Below are 24,409 nucleotides of genomic sequence, written 5' to 3' on the forward strand. Positions count from 1 at the left end.
CTATCTCTTTCCAGTCCGGAGGAAAAAAATCGGAGGCCTTAGAACTTGAATGCACCTCGTATAAGATTGTTCTCATCACAGTGACTCCGGAGTGACCACCAGGTGTCTTTCATCATCCAGCTATTCGTCCGACCTCTGCTTAAACATTTGGCCCAGGCCATCAGTCACTACATTTTCCGGAAGACAGATAAGTCTGACTTTAAACTGAAAAGCTGAAATACCTGCCACCCATCTAGTGATTCGTCCCACCCGCCTTCATCTTGCTATCACACAGCCGAGAGCCTTATTGGCAGTCTCTAACAAAAATGGTTGATGTTCCAAATATACGAGTAACATAAACTTTTCGAAGGACGACAAGACTGTCAGAGCTTCCAGCTCGTATACTGAATACTGGGCTTCCAATGGAAAAAGGCTACGTGAACTGTTGTGTTGGCAGAAGAGCCAACACCGTGTTACTAGAGGAGGCCGAAATGCACGCGTTTTAGCTCGCGCAGGCTGGGATGAGGAGGGAAGGACTATACTGACGTGAGGTCTCGAAAATGACAAGGAATGAGAATTCAGAAAGCGGACGTAGCTAATTTGATACTTAACTTTAATCCATTAATGATGAACGTCGCTCTTGACGGTACATGAGTCACAATAGTATCTGTTCAGAAGACATAGTAACTGAATATGGCGCCTTGCTAGGTCGTAGCAAATGACGTAGCTGAAGGCTATGCTAAACTGTCGTCTCTGCAAATGAGAGCGTATGTGGTAAGTGAACCATCGCTAGCAAAGTCGGCTGTACAACTGGGGCGAGTGCTAAGGAGTCTAGACTAGACCTGCCGTGTGGCGGCGCTCGGTCTGCAATCACTGATAGTGGCGACACGCGGGTCCGACGTATACTAACGGACCGCGGCCGATTTAATGGCTACCACCTAGCAAGTGTGGTGTCTGGCGGTGACACCACATGAACCGTAACTAGACAAATACACACATCAAAAAAAGTTTTGCATCACCGCGGTTCCGAGAACTCCTGAACATAAACTTTGACTGTGTACATTGTATTACAGTCCCTTTGACTCGTCAGATATGTCTTCCGAACGCTCCTTCCTGCAAAAGGATTGGCGCTACTCCCGTCGTGGAAGCGTTCTTACTGAAATCGGCCAAAGCGGGAGCAGTTGCTAAACCCTTCTTCAAGACCTGATAAGACGCATGTTGTGATGGACTTCACTCGATTTCCTTTTCTTTTCTTAAGAAGAGCATTCAGTGGTGTTCTTAGCTGGCTGAAATTAGGAAAGAATCACGCTCGCCAATCTTCATAAACTGAATTTTCCTTTCTCAGTTCCACTGCCCCAAACACCTTCATGGCAGAAATGCTGAAACAGAACGCCAATAAATAATATCTGCTAAACTGAATGCGAAATATTTACTCCAGCAAGCAACTTCACTTCTCCTCAACCAAAGTAAAATACTGTTGGTATCACACACAAGTCACCTTATCTAAACCACGCTCTTTGCTACCAATGTGTAACAGTAAAGACATTACTTTCATTACAGTTTTGCCAGCAGAAAACACAGTTCATTACAATAATAACAAAGCTCCCACTAACGACTTTGTCATCACAACTTTCAACTTCCGAAACCCCCAGTCAATGATTTCTCATACAATAACACCAACGGAAAAAATTCGCAATACGAAGAAGGATTTCTGCGACATAAGCGAAAGCTCGTAGGCGTCCTTCTACATCTGAAAAATGATGTCTGTTCACATTTCTAGCCAGTCGCATAAGAGTGGTTCTAGTAGCGTCACCAGGAGGATACAAATCAGGTTGGCTTTACAAACACTACTGGCCATTACAATTGCTACACCACGAAGATGACGTGCTACAGAAATGAAATTTAACCAACAGGAAGAAGAGTCTGCGCTATGTAAATGATTAGCTTTTCAGAGCATTCACACAAAGTTGGCGCCGGTGGCGACACCTACAACGTGCTGACATGAGCAAAGTTTCCAACGGATTTCTCATACACAAACAGCAGTTGACTGGCGTTGCCTGGTGAAACGTTGTTGTGATGCCTCGTGTAAGGAGGAGAAATGCGTACCATCACGTTTCCGACGTTGATAAAGGTCGGATTGTAGCCTATCGCGATTGCGGTTTATCGTATCGCGACGTTGCTGGTCGCGTTGGTCGAGATCCAATGACTGTTAGCAGAATATGGCATCGGTAGGTTCAGGAGGGTAATACGGAACGCCGTGCTGGATCCCAACTATCACTAGCAGTCGACAGGCATCTTATCCGCATGGCTGTAGTAACGGATCGTGCACCTACGTCTCGATCAAATGATTCAAATGGCTCTGAGCACTATGGGACATAACTTCTGAGGTCATCAGTCCCCTAGAACTTAGAACTACTTAAATATAACTAACCTAAGCACATCACACACATCCATACCCGAGGTAGGATTCGAACCTGCGACCGTAGCGGTTGCGCAGCTCCAGACTGTAGCGCCTAGAACCGCTCGGCCACCTCTGCCGGCTACGTCTCGATCCCTCAGTCAACAGATGGGGACGTTTGCAAGAGAACAACCATCTGCACCAACAGTTCGACGACGTTTGCAGCAGCATGGAGTATCACAGACAGGAGCGCTTGCGATGGTGTACTCAACGACGAAGCTGAGTGCACGAATGACAAAACGGCATTTTTTCGGATGAATACAGGTTCTGTTTACAGCATCATGATGGTCGCATCCGTGTTTGGCGACATCGCTGTGAACGCACGTTGGAAGCCTGTATTCGTCATCGCCATACTGGCGTATCACCCGGCTTGATGGTATGGGGTGCCATTGGTTACACGTCTCGGTCACCTCTTGTTCGCACTGACGGCACTTTGAACAGGGGACGTTACATTTCAGATGTGTTATGACCCGTGGCTCTACCCTTCATTCGATCCCTGCGAAACCCTACATTTTAGCAGGATAATGCACGACCGCATGTTGCAGGTCCTGTACGGGCCTTTCTGGATACAGGAAATATTCGACTGCTGCCCCGGCCAGCACATTCTCCAGATCTCTCACCAGTTGAAAACGTCTGGTCAATCGTGGCTGAGCAACTGCCTCGTCACAATACGCCAGTCACTACTCTTGATGAACTGTTGGGCGTGGGTAGCTGTACCTGCACACGCCATCCAAGCTCTGTTTGACTCAATGCCCAAGTGTATCAAAGCCGTTATTATGGCCAGAGGTGGTAGTTCTGGGTACTGATTTCTCAGGATCTATGCACCCAAATTGCGTGAAAATGTAATCATATGTCAGTTCTAGTATAATATATTTGTCCAATGAATACCCGTTTATCATCTGCATTTCTTCTTGGTGTAGCAATTGTAATGGCCAGTAGTGTACACTCTGTAACGGCTGTGAGTGTTAGTTTCCTATTGAGATAGGGCATGGTGAGTTGATGTTAGTCAAGGGTGCCTTTAAGGTGACAAAGACACCATTATCAACACTTCACTGAGTTTGAACGAGGTCGTGTAATAGGGCTAAGAGAAGGTGATTATTCCTCCTTCTGCGATACTTTTATAAAGACTTGGCAGGAATGTAGTCACTGTACCTGGCAGTTGGCAACATTGGTCACGAGAATGTACGGTCGCAGTAAGACTGTGCTCCAGAGGGATAGGGGTGGCACTACCGAGGTGGAAGAGTATCTTCATCAGCTTATGACTCTGGCGAATCAAGCTGCATCTGCGGCAGAAACTTGAGCAGGCGTTGGCACCACAATGACACAACGAACTGTTGCAAATCGGTTATCTCAAGGACAGCTGTGATCCAGACGCCATGCAGCGCCGATTCCACAGACCCCGAACCACCGCCAATTGAGACTTCAGTGGTGTCAATCGAGAGCTCATTGGAGCCCAGGGTTGAGGTCTGCTGTGTTTTCTCGTGAAAGCTGGTTCTGCCTCGGAACCAGTGATGGCCATATGTTGGTTAGAAGGAGGCCAGGGGAGGGCAGGCAACCAGCCGTCTGCAGGCTATTCGCACTGGACCTACACCTAGAGTTATGCTCTAGGCTGCGTATGACAGCACAAGCAATCTCGTTGTTATCCCACGCATACTGACTGCCAATCTGTTCGTCAGTATGGTGATTCGACCTGTACTGCTGCCATTAATTAACAAAATAACTGGTTTTTTTCCCAACAGGATAACGCTCGCCCACATACAGCTGCTGCAAGCTAACATACGCCATAGGATGTCGACATGTTGCCTAGGATTGCTCGATCAACATATCTGTCTAGAATCGAAAACATATCGGACATCATTGCACGAAAAGTCTAGCCACATCCACAGACGGCATTGAATGTTCCAGTATTGACCGACCAAGTCCAACAGGCATGGAACTCCATGCGACAAAGTGACATCCGGCATGTGTACAACGCAGTGGACACACCTTCGCATGCTTGCGTTCAATATTCTGCCTATTACACCGGCTATTAATCTACAAGCACGTCTTGTTTGCAGTGGCTTATCTCTCGCTTACATTAACCTGCTCTCTTGCACATCAAAAAAAGTTTTGCTTCACCGCGGTTCCGAGAACTCCTGAAGATAGACTTTGACTGTGGATATTGTATCTTAGACCCACTCCCTTTGACTGTTCAGAGATGTCACTAAACCGGTGCAAGGAAGTAAACAACCATGCATGAGCAGCGCCTATTAGACGGAGGGGGTTCGACAAAAGGTCAGTTCCAGTCATTCCACCAGGAAGGAGGTACACGGCTCGTGTATAGTTCAATCGTGCCTAGACGGTCAATACCGCCGTTCGATCGTGTCTGCGTTGTTACTTTGTGCCAGGAAGCGCTCTCAACAAGGGAAGTGTCCAGGCGTCTCGGAGCGATGTTGTTAGGTGGGACATGGAGGACATACAGAGAGACAGGAGCTGTCGATGACGTGCCTCGCTCAGGTCACCCAAGGGCTACTACGGCAGTGGGTGACCGCTGCCTACGGATTATGCCTCGGAGGAACCCTGGCAGCAACACCACCATGTTGAATAATGATTTTCGTGCAGCCGCACGATGTTGTGTTACGACTGAAACTGTGCGCAATAGGCTGCATGATGCGCAACTTCACTCCCAAATTCTGTGGCGAGGTCCACCTTTGCAACCACGACACCATTCAGAGCTGTACAGATGGGCCCAACTACATGCCGAAGGACCGCTCAGGATTGGCATCACGTTATCTTCACCGATGAGTGTCGCATTTTTCTTTAACCAGACAAACGTCGGAGACGTATTTGGAGGCAACCCGATCAGGCTGAACTTAGACACACTGAGCAGGAAGATGGAGGGTACCTGATGTTTTGGAGTGTCATTTTGTTGGGGCGACGTACGCTGCTGGTGCTCATTGAAGGCGCCGTAACGGTGAATGCTATCCTCCGACCGATAGTGCAGCCATATCGGCTGCATGCTGGCGAGGCACTCGTCTTCATGGACGACAATTCGCGTCGCCACCGTGCACATCTTGTGATTGACTTCCTTCAGGATAACGACATTGCTCGACTAGAGTGGCGAGCATGTTCTCCAGACATCAACCCTATGGAACATGTCTGGGATAGATTGAAAAGGGCCCTTTATCGACGATGTGACTCACTAACTGCTCTGACGGATCTACGCCGACTGGCCGTTGAGGAGTGGGACAAAATGGCTCTGAGCACTATGGGACTCAACTGCTGAGGTCATTAGTCCCCTAGAACTTAGAACTAGTTAAACCTAACTAACCGAAGGACATCACAAACATCCATGCTCGAGGCAGGATTCGAACCTGCGACCGTAGCGGTCTTGCGGTTCCAGACTGCAGCGCCTTTAACCGCACGGCCACTTCGGCCGGCGGAGTGGGACAATCTGGACCAACAGTCCCTTGATGAACTTGTGGGTAGTAAGTCACAACGAATATAGGCAAGCATCAATGCAAGTGGACGAGCTTCTGGGTATTAGAGGCACCCGTGTGTACAGCAATCTGAACCACCACCTCTTAAGGTCTCAAAGGGTGCATGGCAAATACAGGAGGTGCTTGGATCAAGGAACAGTCGGAATTGTTGTTGTAAATTGTTGTAGTTGTGCTGGGAAAGGCCCTGAGAATCAAGCGCTAGTAGAAAGCACAGAAGCTGAAATCGTTATAGGTACAGAAAGCTGGCTAAAGCCTGAAATAAGTTCTGCATAAATTTCTCAGACAGTGTTCAGGAAAGATAGATTAGGCAGAATTGGTGGTGGAGTGTTCGTGTCTGTCAGTAGTGGTTTATCTTGTAGTGAAGTCGAAGTAGATAATCCGTGCGAATTGGTATGGGTGGAGGTTGTACATCCGAACTAAGTTAATAATTGGCTCCTACTACCGACCCCCAGACTCCGACGATATAGTTGCTGAACAGTTCAGAGAAAGTTTGAGTCTCGTAACAAATAAATACCCCACTCATACGGTTATAGTTGGTGGGGACTTCAACCTTCCCTCGATATGTTGGCAAAAATACTTGTTCAAAACCGGTGGTAGGCAGAAAACATCTTCCGAGATTGTCCTAAATGCTTTCTCCAAAAATTATTTCCAGCAGTTAGTCCACGAACCCACGCGAATTGTAAATGGTTGCTAAAACACTCTTGACCTCTTAGCCAGAAACAATCCAGAGCTAATAGAGAGCATCATGACTGATACAGGGATTAGTGATCACAAGGTGGTTGTAGCTAGGCTCAATACCGTTTCTTCCAAATCCACCAGAAACAAACGCACAGTAATTTTATTTAAAAAAGCGGATGAAGTGTCATTAGAAGCCATCCAAAGAGACAATCTCCCTTCTTTCCGAACTGACTATGCAAATGTAGACGAGATGTGGCTCAAATTCAAAGATTAGTAGGAACAGCAATTGAGAGATTCATACCTCATAAATTGGTAAGAGATGGAACTGATCCCCCATGGTACACAAAACAGGTCCGAACGTTGTTGCAGAGGCAACGGAAAAAGCATGCGAAGTTCAGAAGAACGCGAAATCCCGAAGATTGGCTAAAATTTACAGACGCGCGAAATTTGGCACGGACTTCAATGCGAGATGCCTTCAATAGGTTCCACAACGATACATTGTCTCGAAATTTGGTAGAAAATCCGAAGAAATTCTGGTCGTATGTAAAGTACACAAGCGGCAAGACGCAGTCCGTACCTCCGCTGCGCAGTGCCGATGGTACTGTTACCGACGACTGTGCCGCTAAAGCGGTTATTGAACGCAGCTTTCCGAAATTCCTTCACCAGGGAAGACGAATGGAATATTCCAGAATTTGAAACACGAACAGCTGCTAGCATGAGTTTCTTAGAAGTAGATAACTTAGGGGTTGCGAAGCAACTCAAATCGATTGATAAGGGCAAGTCTTCAGGTCCAGATTGTATACCGATTAGGTTCCTTTCAGATTACGCTGATACAATAGCTCCCTACTTAGCAATCATATACAACCGCTCGCTCACCGATAGATCTGTACCTACAGATTGGAAAATTGCGTAACTCGCACCAGTGTTTAAGAAGGGTAGTAGGAGTAATCCATCGAACTACAGACCTATATCATTGACGTGGGTTTGCAGTAGAGTTTTGGAGCATATATTGTATTCAAACATTATGAATCACCTCGAAGGGAACGATCTGTTGATACGTAATCAGCTGGTTTCAGATAACATCGTTCTTGTGCAACGCAGCTAGCTCTCTCTTTATTCGCACGAAGTAATGGCCGCTATCGACAGGGGATCTCAAGTTGATTCCGTATTTCTAGATTTCTGGAATGCTCACAAGCGACTTCTAATCAAGCTGCTGGCCTATGGGGTATCGTCTCAGTTGTGCGACTGGATTCGTGATTTCCTGTCAGGAAGGTGGCAGTTCGTAGCAATAGACGGCAAATCATCCAGTAAAACTGAAGTGATATCAGGTGTTCCCCAGGGAAGCGTCCTGGAATCTCTGCTGTTCCTGATCTATATAAATGACCTGGGTGACAATATGAGCAGTTGTCTTAGGTTGTTCGCAGATGATGCTGTAATTTACCGTTTAGTAAGGTCATCCGAAGACCAGTATCAGTTGCAAATCGATTTAGAAAAGATTGCTGTATGGTGTGGCAGGTGGCAGTTGACGCTAAATAACGACAAGTGTGAGGTGATCCACACGAGTTCCAAAAGAAATCCGTCGGAATTCGATTACTCGACAAATAGTACAATTCTCAAGGCTGTCAATTCAACTAAGTACCTGGGTGTTAAAACTACGAGCAACTTCAGTTGGAAAGACCACTTAGATAATATTGTGGGGAAGGCGAGCCAAAGTTTGCGTTTCATTGGCAGAACACTTAGAAGATGCAACAAGTCCACTAAAGAGACAGCTTACACTACACTCGTTCGTCCTCTGTTAGAATATTGCTGCGCGGTGTGGGATCCTTACCAGGTGGGATTGACGGAGGACATCGAAAGGGTGCAAAAAAGGGCAACTCGTTTTGTATTATCACGTAATAGGGGAGAGAGTGTGGCAGATATGATACGCGAATTGGGATGGAAGTTATTAAAGCAAAGAGGTTTTTTGTCGCGGCGAGATCTATTTACGAAATTTTAGTCACCAACTTTCTCTTCCGAATGCGAAAATATTTTGTTGAGCCCAACCTACATAGGTAGGAATGATCATCAAAATAAAATAAGAGAAATCAGAGCCCGAACAGAAAGGCTTAGATGTTCGTTTTTCCCGCGCGCTGTTCGGGAGTGGAATGGTAGAGAGATAATACGATTGTGGTTCGATGAAATCTCTGCCAAGCACTTAAATATGAATTGCAGAGTAATGAAGTAGATGTAGATGTAGATGTACGGTGGTACAACGTACAATGCGTGGTTTTCATGAGTAATAATAAGGGCGGAAATGATGTTTATGTTGATCTCTATTCCAATTTTCAGTACATGTTGCGGAACTCGCGGAATCGAAGTGATGCAAACCTTTTTTTGATGTGTGTGTATACTCTTGAAATTTCGTCACACTGCATCCGTTATGTTTTGGTGTTGCGATTTTTTTCTGTCAGTGTATAATCAGACAGAATCTTAAAGTACTCTAATATTCATCTTGTTCCAAAGTCATCTGTGGTGGTTGGCATTGGGTCATAGCACTGCACCATCGTTTCACCATATCTCACACGTTATCGACTAACGACAAGTCTGGTGTCAGTCAGGCCAGGGCAAAAGGCACCATGAACTCACGTGTTAGTGCAGCAATATGTGCTCGTACATTATCTTGCTGAAAAAGTGCGTCTGGTGTATTGTACAGAAAGGGTACGGCTAAGGATCGCAGAATGTCATTCACGTAGGTCGCACTGGTCACAGAATCCCGAACACACACTAGCTTTGACTTGTGGCTGTACCCAATAACACTCCACACCATAAGACCTCGAGTGCGAAAGCAGTCGTTGTGATGCCGCTTCCAGTGTATGTGGCGAAGCAAAATGCGGCCATCATTTTCAAACAAACAGGAACGGGATTCGTCCGAAAACACTATCTATGCCATTGCTGTTCATAGTGACATCGTTCCATACACCATTGCCGTCTAGCCTGTTTCTGCACGACGGCGGTGGAGTGTCATCCCCGACAGTGTATGATGCATTACACTGTTCCACTGTTGCTCCAGAGCCGAGGAGGACGGAGATCTGTTCTGCAATGACATTCAGATATTTCTATCTTCTCGGGGAATGGGGTGGGCGGCCTCGTTTGTGCGGCCTGACCCATTCGCCGTGTTCTACGGCGTCCCATAAAGCATTCCGTACACACCCGTTGCACTGCCGAAATATCTCGTCCCACACGAGCAGCAGTATCCCAGGTGGATGCACCACATTCTCTCATGCCAATAATACGCCCTCTTCCAAACTCGCTGATTTGACAGTAAGATTCGTGAATGCGTCCGCGAGACACGCTGCACGTCTGCTCGACTCACACGGATCCATTAGCTACGGTTTATAGCGACAACGAGAGCCGCAGACGCGTTTCACCGGTGGGTGTTGTTGCGCCGTGATATCAGTGTTGACTTTGAACCCGCGGGTCGACATGCTTCGAATGCTAAGCATTTCTACAGAACATACTAATGTATATGTCCTGTGAATATGAACGTCCTAACACTAGTTCTTCAAGGTGTTCTGTTTTTTCTGAAAATGAGTCTACGTAATTGCGGTTTATGAGTCTGAGTTGGTTATCCAAGGTAACAGCACAGTATAAACGATTTTAGAGGATACGTCCTTTTAATTATGAAATAGTTTAAGTGAACTGCATATTTCCATGCACTGAGCTAACGAACAACATGCTTCTACACATGACTGGAACAACTCGTTCTCCTAGCAACGCAGCTACTTGCCTGAATACTACAATTCAGCTTTATTCCCAGCTTTCAAACGGATTACTCCCCAATAACTTCAGGCACCTACAACTCAGTCAGCATTGACGTTTATAAACAGTAAGGCCAGTATTGCACTATCATATTTCTCTGACAAATATATGATAAAATATTCGTCAAATTTGTTTGACAAAGATATTTGACGTGGTCATCATATTTTCGTCGAAGTTCAAGATGGGTGACACGAATAACTTGTTGTGCGGAGCAGTTGCATGTACCACAATTGCACTGTGTGCGCATTTGGAAGAGAAGTGGGAAAAAAAGAAACGCACCCGGGTGCGCAGTGAAACGTTTCTGATTACAGTCGACTCTTTCTCTGGGCCTTTCGGTCCCAAATGGTTCGTAAGAAACAGTTGTACTTATATGGAGATACAAATATAGGGAAATCAACCCTTGTGGAAAAAATATTGTCAAGGAAGCAACATGTGTATCTTCCATTTTGCTCAGAATTTGGATTCGGGGGTTACGATCCTCGCGTTCATAAAGTTATAGTTTTTGAGGAATTTGAGTGAGTAAGGTGGCGTCCGTATACTTCTATATTAAAACGTATTGTTGAAGGACGTCCCGTAACTGTTAATGTTAAAAACAAACCTGGAATGGTTATAAATCACAGAGGGTTGGTTATATTTGTGTCTAACGAATTTACAATTGGTGATGAAGCTTTAATATCACGTTTGAATGTCGTCCATGCTGATTGCCACATTATTCATTGTTTACAAATGAAGGAGGAGGTGGTGTCGGACGCTTCGGACGTGGAGGCCGAGGAGGAGGTTGTATGCCTTTCGTCGGACGAGGATGATGATGCGGATTCGCCGTGCACGCCCGAGGCGTTGGATACGCCGACGGAACATTCTGACTAGGCCTTATTTCGGTAGAATGTGTAAATGGCGTACCGAGTATACGCAGGCCGACGGTCTTCGGTTTGAATATGGGAAAATGGGTGCCACAGAGAAATATGATGAAAATGCGCAGAACTTCAGTACACCTAAGCATTATGACATTACCGACGAGTTTAATTTTTTTGCAAATAAATATGCTTCTGTAATTATTAATAAGGTCGTAACATATGTGTATAGGATTAATGTAAGAGTAGAAAGACTAACACTTGATGACAGAGCTAATAAGAAAATATTTGAGGATCAAGGTGCATTGGAGAAAGTAAGGCTTGCGTGTAGTAATAAGTTAGGTCCCTTTAGTTTAAAGCCGGAACGTTCTTCAGGCGTTCCTTGGCGGAAGTATAGTACGAGGAATCGTTTTAAATTTGTTACATATTCAAAGCCAGAGACGAGTGCTGATATAACTAAAGTAAAGTCATGGACTGATTTGGAAAATCAATGCAAATGTAAGAACAAATTGTTTCAAGGTGTTAAGCCATTTTATTTTGGTCTGGAGATAGCTGGTGATGAGCCTGCTAAAAACGATGTTGTGCAAAGTGAAGTGAAATATTTGACATTTGTAGTTAGGAACAGAGTGTATATGACGTTTTGTAAACGAAAAGGTACGGTCAAATTCTAAATAAAGTTTATTGTTTACAGCTTTATGACGAGACGATAAAAACATTCAACAAAATTTGTTACGTGAGCTCCTAATGGAGGACGGGAAGTCGTACATAAATTACTTGAGAATGGATGAGCATATTTTTCCGTATTTGCTCAGTGAAGCGTCTCGTCATATCACAAAGCACAATACTCACTTAAGAAGTGCTATATCTGCAGAAGACACGCTCACAGTGACACCACGGTTTCTTGCTACATGAGACAGTTACTCTAGCTTACTGTACAGGACTCGAATACCACGGGGCACATTAACTAAAATAATACCTGAAACATGTAAACCACTGTTCTTGTTGTTGTTGTGGTCTTCAGTCCAGAGACTGGTTTGATGCAGCTCTCCATGCTACTCTATCCTGTGCAGGGTTCTTCATCTCCCAGTACCTACTGCAACCTACATCTGAATCTGCTTAGTGTATTCATCTCTTGGTCTCCCTCTGCGATTTTTACCCTCCACGCTGCCCTCCAATACTAAATCGGTGATCCCTTGATGCCTCAGAACATGTCCTACCAACCGATCCCTTCTGCTAGTCAAGTTGTGCCACAAACTCCTCTTCTCCCCAATTCTATTCAATACCTCCCCATTACTTGTGTGATCTACACATCTAATTTTCAGCATTCTTCTGTAGCACCACATTTTGAATGCTTCTATTCTCTTCTTGTCCAAACTATTTATCGTCCATGTTTCACTTCCATACATGGGTACACTCCATACAAATACTTTCAGAAACGACTTCCTGTCACTTAAATCTAATTCCCTAAGAATCACCCGATTTAATTCGACTAAATTCCATTATCCTCGTTTAGCTTTTGTTGATGTTCATGTTATATCCTCCTTTCAAGACACTGTCCATTCCGTTCAGCTGCTCTTCCAGGTCCTTTACTGTTTCTGACAGAATTACAATTTCATCGGCGAACCTCAAAGTTTTTATTTCTACTCCATGGATTTTAATTCCTACTCCAAATTTATCTTTTGTTTCCTTTACTCCGTGCTCAATATACATATTGAACAACATCGGGGAGAGGCTACAACTCTGTCTCACTCCCTTCCCAACCACTGCTTCCCTTTCACGCCCCTCGACCCTTATAACTGCCATCTGGTTTCTGTACAAATTGTAAATAGCCTTTCGCTCCCTGTATTTTACCCCTGCCACTTTCAGAATTTGAAAGAGAGTATTCCAGTCAACATTGTCAAAAGCTTTCTCTAAGTCTACAATTGCTAGAAACGTAGGTTTGCCTTTCCTTAATCTATTTTCTAACATAAGTCGTAGGGTCAGAATTGCCTCACGTGTTCCACCATTTCTACGGAATACAAACTGATCTTCCCCGAGGTCGGTTTCTACTAGTTTTTCCATTCGTCTGTAAAGAATTCGTGTTAGTATTTTGCAGCCGTGGCTTATTAAACTGATACTTCGGTAATTTTCACATTTGTCAACACCTACTTTCTTTGGAATTGAAATTATTATATTCTTCTTGAAGTCTGAGGGTATTTCGCCTGTCTCATACATCTTGCTCACCAAGTGGAAGAGTTTTGTCAGGGTTGGCTCTCCCAAGGCTATCAGTAGTTCTAACGGAATGTTGCCTATTCCCAGGGCCTTGTTTCGACTTATGTCTTTCAGTGCTCTGTCAAACTCTTCACGCTGTATCATATCTCCCATTTCATCTTCATCTGCATCCTCTTCGATTTCCATAATATTGTCCTCAAGAACACCGCCCTTGTACATACCATCCATATACTCCTTCCCTCTTTCTGCTTTCCCTTCTTCGCTTAGAACTGGGTTTCCACCTGAGCCCTTGATATTCATGCAAGTGCTTCTCTTTTCTTCAAAGATCTCTTTAATTTTCCTGTAGGCAGTATCTATCTTACCCTTACATTTGTCCTCTAGCCATCCCTGCTTAGCCATTTTGCACTTCCTGTCGATTCCATTTTTGAGATGTTCGTATTCCTTTTTGCTTAAATCATTTACTGCATCTTTGCATTTTCTACTTTCATCAATTAAATTCAATATCTCTTCTGTTACCCAAGGATTTCTATTAGCCCTCGTCTTTTTACCTACTTGATCCTCTGCTGACTTCACTCTCTCAAAGCTACCCAATCTTCTTCTACTGTATTTCTTTCCCCCATAAAGCACTAAAGGACCAATATCTGAAAGTAAATAAGTGTTCAATACACTTGGTGTGCATGAAGAACTATTTTTATTGTAGATCAAAGTAATAATTACATTTTTCGCCCCACAACTACAAAATTAATAGAAGTGTATGAAGCTGATGAGGCGCTTTACAATGTGAGGCATCAGGAGTACAGAAATATATTAAGAAGACTGGAAGGGTCGGAATATATACATAAAATGAAATATGTCGATACGTACTTTTGCTTTCTCGTGAGAGTAGCTTGAGTAGAATCCATTAATTTTCTTTTTTATGTCGTCACCCGTGCACCTGGGCCATGTATCTCACGGCTAATGACCTCCACAATTTTTGTGTAGCTCTCCAGCCTTCTTAATCTATTTTTGTACTCAGGATGCCTCACGCAGTAAAGCGCCTCATCACATACATACATTTCTATTAATTTTGTAGTTGACAGCACACACGAGTTAAGCTTTGCAGCCATGTTTACAGACACGCTACTGGTGACAGAACGCTGCAGCGATGCTAGTGCTCCAAGTGGTAACATTTCACATTGCACTGAGCAGAAGACAAGTGACTTATGATCAAATCTACAGCGAGGGCCTAGATTTGATTATATTTATTTGACGACTGGCGAGATTTGACGAAGTTCCCTATTACACCACCAAATTTCTTTGACATAAATATTTGACATATCAACTTTGACAAAGAAATATGATAGTGTAATACCGGCCTAATCAGCGACAAGGGCCAGACGAAACCATCGGCCAAACCATCCAGTGCCGTCCAGCAAATACAGACACCAACATAAAAGCTTTATTAAGCATCGGAGCCGAGTAGTACACAAATAGCATTAATGTATGATGGTAACCACCATTGTTACCGATACGGAGTAAGTAGGCAGCTCTGCAGGGGTATAGGGAGTGGCGTCTTACATGGAGAGCGAGTCGAATAATCGATACGTCCAGGTCGACGGCTGAATATAGAAGGACACTCCACCGACCTGCCCGGTATGAAGCTAAATTTCGGCACATCCTCCCGTGTCACACTCAATACGACAGGGAGTGGACAGTGGCTGGAAACTCACTTTCACTTCAACCATAAATTCTCAGCTTTTTTTTTTTTTTTTTTTTTTTTTATCAGTCTACTGACTGGTTTGATGCGGCCCGCCACGAGTTCCTTTCCTGTGCTAACCTCTTCATCTTAGAGTAGCACTTGCAAACTACGTCCTGAATTATTTGCTTGACGTATTCCAATCTCTGTCTTCCTCTACAGTTTTTGCCCTCTACAGCTCCCTCTATTACCATGGAAGTCATTCCTTCATGTCTTAGCAGATGTCCTATCATCCTGTCCCTTCTCCTTATCAGTGTTTTCCACATATTCCTTTCCTCTCCGATTCTGCGTAGAACCTCCTCATTCCTTACCTTATCAATCCACCTAATTTTCAACATTCGTCTATAGCACCACATCTCAAATGCTTCGATTCTCTTCTGTTCCGGTTTTCCCACAGTCCATGTTTCACTACCATACAATGCTGTACTCCAGACGTACATACTCAGAAATTTCTTCCTCAAATTAAGGCCAGTATTTGATATTAGTAGATTTCTCTTGGCCAGAAATGCCTTTTTTGCCATAGCGAGTCTGCTTTTGATGTCCTCCTTGCTCCGTCATAGCAGTGTCATCAGCGAATCGTATCATTGATATCCTTTCACCTTGTATTTTAATTCCACTCCTGAACCTTTCTTTTATTTCTATCATTGCTCCCTCGATGTACAGATTGAAGAGTAGGGGCGAAAGGCTACAGCCTTGTCTTACACCATTCTTAATACGAGCACTTCGTTCCTGATCGTCCACTGTTATTATTCCCTCTTGGTTGTTGTACATATTGTATATGACCCGTCTCTCCCTATAGCTTACCCCTACTTTTATCAGAATCTCGAACAGCTTGCACCATTTTATATTGTCTAACGCTTTTTCCAGGTCGAAAAACCCTATGAAAGTGTCTTGATTTTTCTTTAGCCTTGCTTCCATTATTAGCCGTAACGTCAGAATTGCCTCTCTCGTCCCTTTACTTTCCCTAAAGCCAAACTGATCGTCACCTAGCGCATTCTCAATTTTCTTTTCCATTCTTCTGTATATTATTCTTGTAAGCAGCTTCGATGCATGAGCTGTTAAGCTGATTGTGCGATAATTCTCTTCGGAATTGTGTGGATGATGCTATTCCGAAAGTCAGACGGTATATCGCCAGACTCATATATTCTACACACCAACGTGAATAGTCGTTTTGTTGCCACTTCTCCCAATGATTTTAGAAATTCTGATGGAATGTTATCTATCCCTTCTGCCTTATTTGACCGTAAGTCCTCCAAAGCTCTTTTAAATTTCGATTCTAATACTGGATCCCCTATCTCTTCTAAATCGACTCCTGTTTCTTCTTCTATCACATCAGACAAATCTTCACCCCCATAGAGGCTTTCAATGTATTCTTTCCACCTATCTGCTCTCTCCTCTGCATTTAACAGTGGAATTCCCGTTGCACTCTTAATGTTACCACCGTTGCTTTTAATGTCACCAAAGGTTGTTTTGACTTTCCTGTATGCTGAGTCTGTCCTTCCGACAATCATATCTATTTCGATGTCTTTACATTTTTCCTGCAGCCATTTCGTCTCAGCTTCCCTGCACTTCCTATTTATTTCATTCCTCAGCGACTTGTACTTCTGTATTCCTGATTTTCCCGGAACATGTTTGTACTTCTTCCTTTCATAAATCAACTGAAGTATTTCTTCTGTTACCCAAGGTTTCTTCGCAGCTACCTTCTTTGTACCTATGTTTTCCTTCCCAACTTCAACTGTACTGCCTACTGCGCTATTCCTTATTGCTGTATCTATAGCGTTAGAGAACTTCAAACGTACCTCGTCATTCCTTAGTACTTTCGTATTCCACTTCTTTGCGTATTGATTCTTCCTAACTAATGTCTTGAACTTCAACCTACTCTTCATCACTACTATATTGTGATCTGAGTCTATATCTGCTCCTGGGTACGCCTTACAGTCCAGTATCTGATTTCGGAATCTCTGTCTGACCATGATGTAATCTAATTGAAATCTTCCTGTATCTCCCGGCCTTTTCCAAGTATACCTCCTCCTCTTGTGATTCTTGAACAGGATATTCGCTATTACTAGCTGAAACTTGTTACAGAACTCAATTAGTCTTTCTCCTCTTTCATTCCTTGTCCCAAGCCCATATTCTCCTGTAACCTTTTCTTCTACTCCTTCGCCTACAACTGCATTCCAGTCGCCCATGACTATTAGATTTTCGTCCCCCTTTACATACTGCATTACCCTTTCAATATCCTCATACGGTTTCTCTATCTGTTCATCTTCAGCTTGCGATGTCGGCATGTATACCTGAACTATCGTTGTCGGTGTTGGTCTGCTGTCGATTCTGATTAGAACAACCCGGTCACTGAACTGTTCACAGTAACACACCCTCTGCCCTACCTTCCTATTCATACGAATCCTACACCTGTTATACCATTTTCTGCTGCTGTTCATATTACCCGATACTCATCTGACCATAAATCCTTGTCTTCCTTCCACTTCACCCCTACTATATCTAGTTTGAGCCTTTGCATTTCCCTTTTCAGATTTTCTAGTTTCCCTACCACGTTCAAGCTTCTGACATTCCATGCCCCGACTCGTAGAACGTTATCCTTTCGTAGATTATTCAATCTTTTTCTCATGGTAACCTCCCCCTTGGCAGTCCCCTCCCGGAGATCTGATTGGGGGACTATTCCGGAATCTTTTGCCAATGGAGAGATCATCATGACATTTCTTCAATTATAGGCCACATGTCCTGTGGATACACGTTACGTGCCTTTAATGCAGTGGTTTCCATTGCCTTCTGCATCCTCATGTCGTTGATCATTGCTGATTCTTCCGCCTTTAGGGGCAATTTCCCACCCCTAGGACAAGAGAGTGCCCTGAACCTCTATCCGCTCCTCCGCCCTCTTTGACAAGGCCGTTGGCAAAATGAGGCTGACTTCTTATGCCGGAAGTCTTCGGCCGCCAATGCTGATTATTTATCAAAATTTAGGCAGTGGCGGGGATCGATTATGAATCAAAGACGCTACCCCTAGACCACGGGTACCCCATTGTCCGCCGTCTTTTATAATAGTGTTGTGCGTTGTGAGATAGGACTGATGAAGTACAACGAAAATGTTTCAAGAAGGGCAGCACGTTTTGTCTCTCAGCGCGCTGTAGGACATTGGAATAATAGAGAATTGTGAAGGTGGTTCGATGAACCATCTGCAAGGGACTTAAATATGATTTGCGGAGTATCCATGTAGATGTAGATGTAGATCTAGAAAATGCTGTGGAGGTATGTTCTCAGCTCACAATATGAATTAACAACGAAATGATTCCAAACATTACTCAAAATGGTTCAAATGGCTCTGAGCACTATGGGACTTAACATCTGTAGTCATGTGGTCATCAGTCACCTAGGACTTAGAGCTACTTAAACCTAACTAACCTAAGGACATCACACACATCCATGCCCGAGGCAGGATTCAAACCTGCGACCGTAGCGATCGCGCGGTTCCAGACTGAAGCACCTAGAACCGCTCGGCCACATCGGCCGGCCAAACATTACTCTTCGGATGACAAGGTACTATTTTCAAAAAAAAAAAAAAAGGACATCATGACCTGAATACATGGGATAAACCTACATCATCCAGCTACCACACACAGCAGAAATCACAATCGTGCAATTTATAACACTAGAGCAATCATCACAAGGGCACATTCTCATTTCGGTATCTCCACTTTCACGTAAGGATTAACTTCGGAAATGCGCGGTCTAAAAACCTTTCGTTTTGGGGGCTCCTCACCAACCAGGTGACCGGATGACAAAACACAAAATTCGACAGGCGCAACACACCATAATTTTTATGTGATCCGTAACTTGTCGCGCCAAACCATTCCACCCAGAGCTGACCCTCTGGTTTCGGAGAGACTGGCCGTCTTCCAGCATTCCAAGGTTTTTCCATTTTCTGATGGGTTATACACGAGTTATTATGGACGAATTTCCAGTTACCCGAGGTATGTGCAGCACGCTCTCTCTCCGGAAGCAAATTATAAGTGACCACAAGTTGGTGAGCAGTGAATCAGGTTTAAACGCAAACGTCAAGCTATTGTGCTTCGTGTATGGCCATATTGAAAGCACACATTAGCTCGTTGAGAATAACGGTGTGCTCAGGCTGTTTTGAATAGTGTGCTTGACCTGATACACGTTCCATACTGTGTAAATTATTTGCGAGACGCTGTCAGTAACAAGGATAATATATTAGACCATAATTATCGCCATGAACGCGAATGGTTGATGAGTTTGACAACAAATAACCACACACCTGGCATTATACATCTGCCAGACGTCGTGGCGACGTTATTGTGGATTTACGGAAGGCTAAGTTGTGCGAACAGAACCAGATGTTCATAGTAAGAAGCCAGCACTCAAACTGAAATCAACACCGTGGGAAGGGGTGAAACGACTCCGAAAGGGGACGAAATGTCCACCAGCAAGTTCGACAGCCGTCTCACAGACGTTTGACACGATTTAAGGGTCTCTATATGGAGTGCGAATAAGAGTTCCTAATGATACTAATGCATGAAATGCATATGGATAGAAGCTACGTCAATGTCTGCAAACTGATTCTTCATCACTGTGTATAGCAGTTGCAGCGTTCTTTAGGGAAAGGCAACTTCCACAACAAGAGTACTCTCACTTACATCTCCAGCATTACCTGTTAGTCCTCTTATGTAAGTAAACAAAATAATTTTGTTGAGGTCGTGTTTATGCGTTAGAGTTAGTTTCGCTTTTTACGTCAGTGCTTATTCGGTGTTGTTAAATGAGCTTTTATGTAAAATACACTCTTGTAAATAACTGCTGAATGGTGTTTAATTTGCAAGTGTGATGTTGCCGCTGATCTGTGTAGTATTGTATTGTAAAGCCATGTCACCATTTTGCAGTCACTTGGTGGTGAACTATTGAGTGACCACAAAGTTACAGCACTTCTTTCGCGATTCACTAAATTACTGGTATACTACAAAAATCTCTTTCATTTAGGAATTTCTGCTACTTGTAGAGTGGTCTGCACTGTGTGGCGCCATTTACTGCACGCCCACAGTATTTCTTGCAAGGTGGGTGCCCATATGTATGATGGAATAGAACTGATCACGTTGTAGTCTCGAAAAGTATTCAGCTGTAATGCGTTGCTTGGCTGATGTTGAAATATCTGCAGTTCCACAACATCTAAGTGGCCTACTTCTGCTACAGACAGAGGCAATTTAAGCCTCTGGACCTCTTCAGATGTTGTAAGAGATGAGGGTGAGTTGATGCATTTGTTATATCGCATCCTCTGAACTCTATTCCTGACTATGGTACTGGAGACAATGAAATCGACACTGTCGAAAAATTTTCGAGTAGGTTACACTTGGCACAGGCTCTTAAGTGTGGTAGACAGTTGACAGCTCAGCTGTTGAAAGATTTTTATATAAAAACCTAAAAGCTACGAATAAGAACTGATTTAATAAACTGAAAATATATATAAAACAGCTCAGTGAACTTATTTTGTCTACTCACATAAGAGAAGTGGACGGAATGTGTGAGGTCATCCACATGATTGCTAAAAGGAATCCGCTAAACTTCGGCTACACGATAAATCAGTCAAATCTAAAGGTCTTCAATTCAACCAAATACCTAAGTATTACAATTACGACCAACTTAGTTCGCCCCGTTAGCAGAGTGGTCAGCGCGGCGGAATACCACGCCAAGCCGCCGGGATTCGATCCCCGGCTGAGGCATGAGATTTTATCCGCTCAGAGCCCGGGTGTTGTGTTGTCCTAATCATCATTTCATCCCCATCTCCAAGTCGCCAAATGTGGCTTCGAATGAAATTAAGTACTTGTCCTCGGCCGCCGAACTTCCCCTAATGGGGACTCCCGGCGCACAATACCCTACTCTCATTTCCATTTCCACGGCCAACATAAATTGGAAGAAAATGTTGTGGAGAAGGCTAACCAAAGACTGCGTCTTATTGGCAGGACACCTAGAAAATGTAACAGATCTACTTAGTAGACTGCCTACACTACGCTTGTCCGCCGTCTTTTATAAGGCGTTGTGAGATAGGACTGATGAAGTACAACGAAAATGTTCCAAGAAGGGCAGCACGATTTGTCTCTCAGCACGCTGTAGGAGATTGGAAAAATAGAGAATTGTGAAGGTGGTTCGATGAACCATCTGCAAGGGACTTAAATATGATTTGCGGAGTATCCATGTAGATGTAGATGTAGATCTAGAAAATGCTGTGGAGGTATATTCTGTAGGTAAACTGAAAAGGTGAAGTAAGTGTCCTTTCCCGCATGAGCGCTATGAGTGCTGTACAGGATCACTAAGAATCAATCTTCCCTCTGACGGTGTACAACAGTATGCAGAGATTCACGTAGGTTCCTTCCGTATGTGTTTCTTGCGTAAGTAACTCATATCTGTATTCCACATATTGTTAATGCACTTCCAGGAAATTAGTCACTCGTCGGGTGTATCTGTATACTTCATCTGCACACTGACTGTTTACACTCCCAGTGGCTACGAACTTGTCATACAAAGCCTTGATAGTCTTACCGTCTAGTGGCTCTGTTTGAATTTGAAAAAAAATTCACATCGGAATTTTCTTTGGACAGCAATGACTGATTTCGTTTCCACATACCACACTGCCCATTGGACTCTCTCTCGAGACGTGGTCATTTCTGCCAATTATATACCAACTGAAACAAAACAAAAAGAATTTTGAACTGCTTTTCATAATGCCACAAAACGCTGGTATCTACACTGAATTGGAAGATAAACTGCTATAGGTATGCGTATTCAAATACAGAGATATGTAAACAGACAGAGTACGGCCTCGTGCTGACTGGGTGTTGTGTGATGTCCTTAGGTTAGTTAGGTTTAAGTAGTTCTAAGTTCTAGGGGACTGATGACCATAGATGTTAAGTCCCATAGTGCTCAGAGCCATTTGAACCATTTTGAACAGAATACGGCGCTGCGGTCGGCAACGCCTATATAAGATCACAGATTGGTTACTGTTGCTAAAGTGGCTAAGTTCTCAAGATTTAAATTAGTTTGAACGTGGTGTTATAGTCGGCGCAGGAACAATAGTACACAACATCTCCGAGGTAGCGATGAAGTGGGGATTTTCCCATACATCCATTTCACGAGTGTACCGTGAATATCAGGAATCCAGTAAAACATCAAATCTCTGATATTGTGGCGGCCGGAAAAAGATCCTGCAAGAACGGCAACAATGACTGAAGAGACTCGTTCAACGTGACATAAATGCAACCCTTCCGCACATTGCTGCAGATTTCAATGCTGGGCCATCAGAAAGTGTCAGCGTGCGAACCATTCAACGAAAGATCATCGATATTGGCTTTCGGAGACGAAGGCCCACTCGTGCACTCTTGATGACTGAACGACACAAAGCTGTACGCTTCGTCTGGGCCTCTCAACACCGACATTGGACTGTTGATGACTGGAAACATGTTGCCTGGTCGGATGACTCTCGTTTCAAATTGTATTGAGTGGATGGACGTGTAAGGGTATGGAGACAACCTCATGAATCGATGGACCCTACATGTCAGCAGGGGACTGTACAAGCTGGTGGAGGCTCTGAAATGCTGTGTGAGTGTGCAGTTGAAGTGATACGGGACACCTGATACGTCCAGACACGACTCTAATGGGTGACAGGTACGTAAGCATTCTGTCTGATCACCTGCATCCATTCGTGTCCATTGTGCATTCTGACGGACTTGGGCAGTTCCAGCAGGACAATGCGACGCCACACATGTCCAGAATAGGGCTCCAGGAGCACTCTTCTGAGTTTAAATAGTTCCACCCAGGCATGAACATTATTGAGCATATTTGGGATGTGTTGCAAAGTGCTGTTCGGAAGATATCTCCACGCCCTCGTACTCTTACGGATTTATGGGACCCCTGGAAGATTCATGGTGCCAGTTCGCTCCAGCACTACTTCAGACATTAGTCGAGTCCATGCCATGTCATTTTGTGGCACTTCAGCGTGCTTGTGGAGGCCCTACACGATATTAGGCAGGTGTACCAGTTTCTTTGGCTCTTCAGTTTATGTGTAATATTTTTTTTAATTGAATTTGAAAATGAAGGAGCTTGCATATGGATACCCTGTATAACTCAGTCCCCATCCCTCACTCTCCTCTCTCTCTCTCTCTCTCTCTCTCTCTCTCTCTGTGTGTGTGTGTGTGTGTGTGTGTGTGTGTGTGTGTGTGTTAACTTGCTTGCAGCTGCAGCTTCGTCTCCACATCATATTATACATGTGTGTTATTTATTGTTATTTCAGCCACCACAGCCAGCAGCTGGGTGGAGCGGAGTCCGAGACGCCACTAAACATGGCAACATCGCGCCCCAGATCGACATGCTGACAGGGAAATACGGTGGCGACGAGGACTGCCTCTTCATCAACGTCTGCACGCCCAGGGTACGTCATGATTCCCTTCACTTTTAAGTGCTCTACTGACGCAGTAGCTTTACTCACCAGTCTGGCCTGGCAAATGATGGAGGTGTCACCATTTCAGGTCCGACAATGGTTGATGGTGTTGTGCCTAGGAATCTTGCACTCTCGTTTCGCTAGACAAATAATCAAACAACTCATATTAATGAGTTTTATAACGACTAGGTAATTACAAAAACTTTTATGTTACACACATGTGTCACAAGCAAATGGCGACGTACAAAACAGTTTTTGCAGTGACTGCTGATCTCTAACTGAGCTACGTAATAGTGAAGAGGCTACGATACGCCGGCCACCGAAGTTGCTAATGCTGAAGCTGCTGTCGAAGTGGGCTGCAACCTGACTGCTGTGGCGCTTATGTCGTCTTCACCTATGGGCCGTTGTTGTCGTGTTGTCATCGTGGAGGGAGGCTAGTCACTTTGCGATTGGCTGACCTCAAAGCCTTCTCCGTCGTTCCCGACTGGTGTGCCAACTCTAACTTCACGCCGTAACAGCTGATACATGATAATCAGCCATTCAGGAATGTAGATTTTCTCAGAGAATTAATTGAAGCAATCTTTTCAGGCTGTCAGTTGAGTCATGAAGTCTTGTTGTCACAAGTTTACCACGATTTTTCTGCTCATCAAAACCATACAACTGCACGACGCCACAATTAGACTTCTCTGAAAGTGAGGAACGTGAAGCTCTTCGAAACGATGCAACAATACTGTACCAATGAAAAGTTCATATCAAAAA

The 24,409-nt window shown here is 44.2% G+C and overlaps 1 protein-coding gene across 1 annotated transcript in view; it reads left to right on the forward strand.

Moving 5' to 3' along the window:
* The window catches only part of LOC126106432 (esterase FE4-like), a 201,960-nt gene that overhangs the window by 18,371 nt on the left and 159,180 nt on the right, over positions 1–24,409 (forward strand). The window contains exon 2 of the mRNA XM_049912712.1: positions 23,504–23,641. Within this exon, the coding sequence (XP_049768669.1) occupies positions 23,504–23,641 (138 nt within the window). The remainder of the gene's footprint in view (positions 1–23,503; positions 23,642–24,409) is intronic.

This window comes from Schistocerca cancellata, chromosome 10 (genome assembly GCF_023864275.1).
Source record: "Schistocerca cancellata isolate TAMUIC-IGC-003103 chromosome 10, iqSchCanc2.1, whole genome shotgun sequence".
In the NCBI taxonomy this organism is placed as follows: domain Eukaryota; kingdom Metazoa; phylum Arthropoda; class Insecta; order Orthoptera; family Acrididae; genus Schistocerca; species Schistocerca cancellata.